Raw genomic sequence first — 7500 nt, 5'->3', positions numbered from 1 at the left:
CATTTATAGCTCTATTTTTATGATTGAGCTCTCCAGCACACTCTGCTGGCTAACTGAGTAGTGATGCAACAGCCAATGGTGTACTTAAATAGGCCTGAGGTAATAAAATGGCTTGTAACTAATTTTACCTGTAGTCCCTTAGCATCAGTTCTACATGTCTGGCACAAGGAATATTACATCACATCTTTTTATATGTCTCCTTTGCTTGTTCCTCCATGGTAGAACAACAGAATTTAAAAAAAGTAATTTGTGAAATGAATGCTGTACAAAGAGTGTAGGGTAATTCCATTTGAATATTAATTGTATACACCCTCCCACCCACACCCCCAAACTTACTTCATAAGAAAAAATGTTGTGGAAAAAAGGTGGAAAACCAGACACATGTTTTTACGCCACATTTACTTGCTGAAACCGCTTATCCAAACAGATTAAACAAATAAGGAACAATGATGAGAACCTTTGAATTTCTAAATGTGATTCTAGAATCCCACCATTGTTTGGTAAGTCATTAACATTCTAATAGACAGCGCCTCAGTAACTAATGTACATCTATTATAATACATTACAGCTTTACCTGTCTATTATTAATAATATTATTTCATAAAGCGTGCCAAACAACTTATGATGGAAATTATTTAAGCATATAAATAGGCCCTTTTGAAACAGATCAATGTTGGTAATCCATTATCATAACGTATAAAAAACATTCCATATACATTTGATATACTGTGTCAAGTGCACATGCATGTACACACACACAGACACAGATGCACACATGCACTCAGACGCAGGCAAGCACGTGTGCGCACACACCCACACACACACACCCACACACCCTATCATGCACATGGCCTTACACGCAAGCGCGTGCGTGCGCACACACACACACACACACACACACACACACACACACACACACACACACACACACACACACACACACACGCAAACAATAATACAATAATGGACAAAGTTAATCCTTATTAAATGCCTAAGTGATATAAAGATCATAGACACAGCCTAAGCTAGGTGGAGAACATAACAGGCCTGAAACACAGCCACACTACACACGCTATATTTCATGTCACCACTAGAATCGCTGCTGTTCTGCAGAAGAGAGGAGGTCACAAGAAGCCATCACTATTCAGCCATGCTGGCCACAGAGGACGAGAATGTGCAGCCAAGAGAATCAACAGGACAAGGACAGTAATAATATTCAAACTCTAAAGACACAAATGTACCTCTGACAATAATAATATTTAAGATTGTGTGCAAGACATATTTTGGGGCAAAATGATTGTGTTCGAAATGTCAGTTTACCCTTATTAATATAAAATGCTCGATCCAGGTGCCATTCAAAGTTACATTTTCATCTGGATTTATTCGTAACAGATTGCCACAAAATCATCATGACACCATAACTGTGGACTTCTACCAAGTGTTTGCTGAAACCAATTGTTGTTCTCATTAATTCTGGGTTAAACAGAGGCTTGGATAGAATCCAGGGAAAATGGCACTCTACGTAATGTACAGTATATTGCAGTGTGTGGTGTGAGCTTTTTCACCCCGAAAAGTGCACTCATTACCAAATAGGGTGCCATTTGGGATTCAGACCAGGTGTGTGCATAGCAAGAACCGCTCTGTGCTGCTGCGATCACGTGTGACGTTGCGGACACAAACAAACCTCCCCATCATCACATGACAGGTTGTAATCTACGGATGCTCCTGTGGAATGTTAGAGCGCTTGTTGCTATGGCATTAAGAGCTTTACAGCGTGTACAACTTCAATATGTTTTGTAACCAAAAAAAAAGTGCAAAAGATGCGAGTTGCAAAAGAACGGTTCTCACAACACTGAATTGTTTTACATAGTACACTGTCTGAATATGGCCCCTACATGACTGTGATAATCTGAAGATGCAGGGCTAACAGTCAATTTAAAGGTATAGAGCTGTTTTGGTCCCAGTACTGAGGTAAATGGAAACCTCTGAGATTGAGTGGATTCTTAAAACAGATGGCAGAACAGAGCAGAGGAGATATAAATGATGAATGAGTGGATGCGTCCCCTCTCTCTTCTTCATTGGCATCCTTCTTTTCTTGCATGAACACCACTGAGTATGTCAAACACCTTCCTCTGCCTCCCTCCCCTTCCAGTAACTGCTCAGTCCCCTTCATTGTGATGTCGTCCACCAGCTGGCCAATCACAGAGTCAGACTCAGTCAGAACCCTTGCCATTTCCTGCTGGCACAGAGAGCAGATGGGAACGAGAATGACCTCGCTTCCTTTCCAGCACTAAAAGCTTCCTGTATGGGTGGGGGGGGGAGGGGGTGGGTCACTTCCTGACAGCCTGCCGGTAGCTGTGTCTCTGACCTTGTCCGCGGACGCAGCTCAAACCGGCGCCATTGCCTGTGGCAGAAGGGTCCCTTGCGGTGCTGGGAGCATCTCTGGCGCTGGATATCAGGCTGCTCTCCTGGAGGGTGGGGCTGGACCGGGCCCTCTGGAGAGAGCCCTCCTCCAGCAGCATGGCCTCAAACACAGAGAGGTCATCGTCTCCACAGCGCTGCTTTGCTCTCAGCAACATACTGTACGTCTCGTATCGCGTTTTCTGAGACAGAGAGGAAAATAACTACTGAGCAGTTGACCAAATAGCCATATAAGACCTAGGACATGCATTAAGCTTTTTGTCTTTCTATAGTCAAGCATGGAGAACATCCTGAATTAGTAGTCCTATGCTTTCTATAACCGCTTATGTAAATGATTCATAACTGCCCCATGTACTTGTTTTGTTTCTCACCTCAAACTCTAGATACTCCTCTCTTAGCCGGTACTCCTCTAGCTCTCGACCTTTGACCTTTCGGTCCGGGGGGTACGAGCGGAGCTCAGCCAGCTCAGCGGAGGTGGCATGAAAACGAGCCTCGTGAGCTTGTACTTGTTCCTCCTACAGCCCGCCCCCAAACACACACACACACACACGCACAATCATACACACAAGTTAGTGATTACACACTTAAGAGTTTTAGTGTGTGGTTGCAGAACTCAGGTGATGTCCAGAAAGCAGTTCTATGTTTTTATTGAATTGCTGGACCTGAGAGAGTTTGGACGCAGACCCTGGAAGTAGCGGCCGGCTAAATTTCTTCTGTGAGCCAATGGCAGCTGGGAGAGGTGGTGCAGAAAACATGGCAGCAACTGTATTGATGCGAGTGATCCAAGACTGCATCTGTTCTGCATTCCTGCACGCACACACACACACACACACACACACACACACACACACACACACACAAATCAAACAATATGGGAAGAGCATAACAAATGAGATAATTAATAAAGGTTACATATTTGCTTCGTATAATGGGAGTTGCTGAGAGAGCATTTATAATTTAATAAAAATTTGATCAAAAAATGTAATACAAAATTTTGATTACATTTATTTCAATTGCCCATTTAAAAATTAGGTGTAATTACAGGTGTAGTTACCTCCCAAAAATGCATGCTAAGGGTGTGAAAAGTGTAGTAGCTAAACTAACAAAAACCAAACACACACGCACAGACACTCGCCTTCCCACACATCTCTAGTCAGTAAGGGCTGTAACTGGGACAAACTGCAAGTGGAGCAGAACAAGCTCCCTGGGGGATGGAGCAGGGACGTGGGCAGCCAAGCTGAGTATAAAACACATCCTCATCCCCACCCACACCCACGCATGGCAGTCACAGGGTGTGATCACGCAGTAGGAAAGGTGGCTGAGGGCATGCCAAGGGGGCTTAAAATATGCACAATGCTCTTTCTTCATCGAAATTATGGTGGTTGGGGAATTTGATCATCAGGTAGAGTGCAAGTGGGTGCAGGTTTTATATCTGAATGCACCTCACAAGCCTCAAAGCACTTTTGTAAGTCGCTGTAAATGTATATGTAAATAAGATAAAGGCCAAGTGCTCTGAATATTCTTAACCTGAAAGATGCCAAAGAAACGCTGATAAGGTTATGTATTTTATTCCAAGAATAACCTTTTTAACATTTTTGTAGTATCAGCTTCCTCTGTTGAGACACTGTGCACAATAAGTGTTTCCATTTATACAGTGTACAGAACAGAGTATACATCACTGCAGGCCAATCTTCTCACCTCTTCATTAATATCAGTTATACTTCAGGCAAGATTGATTTTGTCATTTCTTTTGTGCTTTTATTTATTTGATATTTTCCTATGCGGCATCCAAGGCTGTGGTTTACGTAATATTTTGGCCATTCTTTAAAAATCCTCTTTTTCAACAGCTAGAATAAACGAGTAAATACCTGTTACACATGCAGAGAGTGAGAAGAGCAGGGGGAAAGAGAATGCAGCCCTGGGTGTTACTCACGGAGCTTGGAACAAATAAACCCTCCAGTCGGCTGTGCGCAGGTAGAACACGTTGGGGCGTTTGTGGTAGTCGGTGGCCCTGATGGCCAAAGAGTGGTGGATGGACACAGCGTTCTTCAGGTCTTCATCAGACAGCTGCTTATCCGGCCGATACTCACCCTGCAACATCAATCCAACTAACCAGTGAACCAACCAACCAACCAACCAATCAGTCAACCAATCAACCAGTCAGTCGGTCATTCCAGGAACCCAAACAATGAAGTCCATGTATCGGTTCTGATATGTTATACGACAGATATAAACGTGTTCATCGAATTAGTCAAACTATATATATTGATTAATACAATGTTTGGCAATGCAATGAATAAACAGATAAAGTATGCTAATTATAACAACCTGATACTGAGATTTCAAATGTATTAAAATATGAGAAAACAAACATTTTTCACCATACTTAAACTCGTCTTTAACTAAAGCACAAACTGAATAGTTTTCGAAGCACTTAAGAACAACGTAAATGTGTTTATTAGAGATGGTATTATCTCAGTGCTTCATTTTCACTTCTTTGATGATTCATTTCAAAAACTAACCATCTGACATTTATTGAAAGTCCTGCCCAAGACAGTAATCCCACTGTAAAAGGCCATTGGCAATTGTTTCAAAGATCAGTGGACTTACAAAAAAAGAAAAAACAAAAACAAAAAATTATTAAAATGAATGGAAATGTTTAAATAGTTGAAACAATAGCAATTTTCCATTCATTTCCAATGGATATTAGCATTTATTTGTAAATAATCACCCTTGGCAATGTCGACATAGCAACATCTCTGGATGGAACTTCCATTTCCTTTTAAAGGATCAGAGCTAAAGGAGTGCTAAGCAGGAAGTTGGCACGGGTGCTCAGACAACAGGCCCCAAGCCAGCTGGAGCACACAGCCATTTGGCTACCCAGGGTTCTGGTGGCTTCTCCAACTGACTTAGGAACAGAGGGTCAGCCAGAGAGAGTGATAACGCTGGAAGCACAGTCTGTCAGAGGCCATGCCAGGACAAAGAGTGGAAACTGTCACGACGACTCTGCATATTCTACCCTGTAATTAAATACAGACCAATTTCCAGTTTGGACTTGTATTCACTTACAAAACGTTCAACTGTTAGGAATCTAAACTCATGTGTAAAAGACTAAAATTCAAATGCAGATCTTGAAGCATGAGGGCAGAGTGGAGCACATTTAGTAGACTGTATTCACTGACTGTCATAGTGGGGGGGAAAAACCTTCCACAGAAATACACTCACTGGCCACTTCATTAGGAACACTGTAGTAATACTGGGCAGGACCACCTTGTGCTCTCAGAATCACCTCAATTCTTGATGGAAGGAATTCTATAAGGTGTTGGAAGTGTTACTTTGAGATTTTGGTCCATGTTGAAATGAACGCATCATGAAATATCGGCAGATTTATCTGTGATTCTCCCATTCTGCCACATCCAAGAGAATCCAGTAACATACCAGGTGACCAGGGAGATCACTGAAGTACAGTGAGGGACAACTGTATGCCATGCAAACGTGAGATAACTCGATATGCTGCCTTAACATACTGCAAATAGCATATGTTCAGCAACAATACTCAGATACTCAACACTCAGATAGCTCAATACTCAAGCTGTGGTATTCAGACAAGGCTCAGTTGGTTTCAGGGCATCTGGTGTTTGCCACACCATTACACACCACTACCACCAACCTGAACTCCAAGGCAGGTTGGGTCCATAGAATCATGAGGTCTACACCATCACCTTGGCTGGGTCTGACCATCGTTGTCTGAACTCTCATCAACAAGGCATTTCTTTGCAAAGATCTGGCACTTTTTACAACATACTGTGTAAACTCTAGAGACTGTTCCACATTTAGAAAATCCAAGGCGATCATCAGTTTATGAAATACCCATCCAGCCCACCTGGCTCCAACAATCATGCGACTGTCTCTCAGATCACATTTCCCACATTCTGATGTTTGATGTGAGCATTACCTAAAGCTCTTGGTCTCTGTCTGTATGACGACATATACTGTAGTGCTGCCACATGATTTGTTGATTGGATAAGTAAATGAGTAGGTGTACTGATGTTGTTAATAAATTGGCTGAAGTGCATATTCTATTGTTAGAAAGCAATGTCTGTTGTCTTGTCTACATATATCTCAACAGATATAGAACTCAAAATTATATGAGTAATAAAAACAATAAACTCAACAAAATGGTTTTGAGTCATCTCTAAGTGAGTGTATCACAAGGATAAAAGCTCACTCTCTCAAATATAACATAAGTGTGTTGTGATGAGCATAAAAAAAAGACAAGTACGCTTTTCACTCTCACCTTTTGGAGGTAAAGAATTAGACCCTTCAGGACAGCATAGAACGTCTTCCAACCTCTCTTCCCCCGAGGGGCTGCAATTCACAAGATAATAACAACCTGTTCATTAATTCCCCTGAGGCACATTTCAACACGACCTGATGTGGAACATGGGAATGGGGAGGAAAGACTCAGCTCAACTAGTGCTGCTCCTCACGCAGTTCTTCCTTGCTGAAATAAACATGGACCTGTCCTGTCTGGTTTCATTTCATGTCCCCTGCTTAACAATACAGATAAAGAAACTATGGTGCATACCTTCATATACTCCCATCTTGACGATTTTCTTTTATTTTTGCTTGGCATTCCTGACAAAACCTCACATACTCTACAATATAGTCAACCCTTAGCAGTTACAGAGCTTTCTTTTTCAGTCTGAACAAATCTACCCCCCCCGATCTCTGTCATTCTCTCAGGTACTCTGGATACCTGTCTCATTGCGCATCCTACTGAGCTGGAAAGTTCTATGTGGACTAACTCTGTCCTATTCAGCCCAGCTCCTTCACCTCTACACCTCTGCTTGCACTCGCAGATCTTCTGCAGCTAGACTCCTCGCTGTCCCAACATTCAGACGGTTAAAGGCACATCTTTCAGTGTCGTGGCCCCCAAACTGTGGAACTCGTTACCTCTTAGACTCTGTCCTTCACTTTCTGCTCTCAACTCCCAGCTTTAAACCTTTCTCATTCCCAGACACTTGGTTACGAGAAAGGTTCTGTATAAATTAAACTTCTTTAATGTTCTTATTCATT

General features: G+C 42.2%; 1 protein-coding gene across 3 annotated transcripts in view; it reads right to left on the bottom strand.

Moving 5' to 3' along the window:
• Positions 1-382: 382 nt before the first annotated feature.
• The window catches only part of LOC113581982, a 67797-nt gene continuing 60679 nt past the window's right edge, over positions 383-7500 (bottom strand). For all 3 annotated transcript variants that reach the window (XM_035533365.1, XM_035533364.1, XM_035533366.1), the window contains exons 13-18: positions 6719-6789; positions 4355-4512; positions 3084-3228; positions 2793-2936; positions 2369-2603; positions 383-2236 (exon numbers count right to left, since the gene is read on the bottom strand). In XM_035533365.1, the coding sequence (XP_035389258.1) occupies positions 2214-2236; positions 2369-2603; positions 2793-2936; positions 3084-3228; positions 4355-4512; positions 6719-6789 (776 nt within the window). In that variant the 3' untranslated portion in view covers positions 383-2213. The remainder of the gene's footprint in view (positions 2237-2368; positions 2604-2792; positions 2937-3083; positions 3229-4354; positions 4513-6718; positions 6790-7500) is intronic.

This window comes from Electrophorus electricus, chromosome 14 (assembly GCF_013358815.1).
Source record: "Electrophorus electricus isolate fEleEle1 chromosome 14, fEleEle1.pri, whole genome shotgun sequence".
Lineage (NCBI taxonomy): Eukaryota > Metazoa > Chordata > Actinopteri > Gymnotiformes > Gymnotidae > Electrophorus > Electrophorus electricus.
The sequence above is the reverse complement of the archived record's forward strand: the minus strand, read 5'-3'. Positions and strand labels throughout refer to the sequence as shown.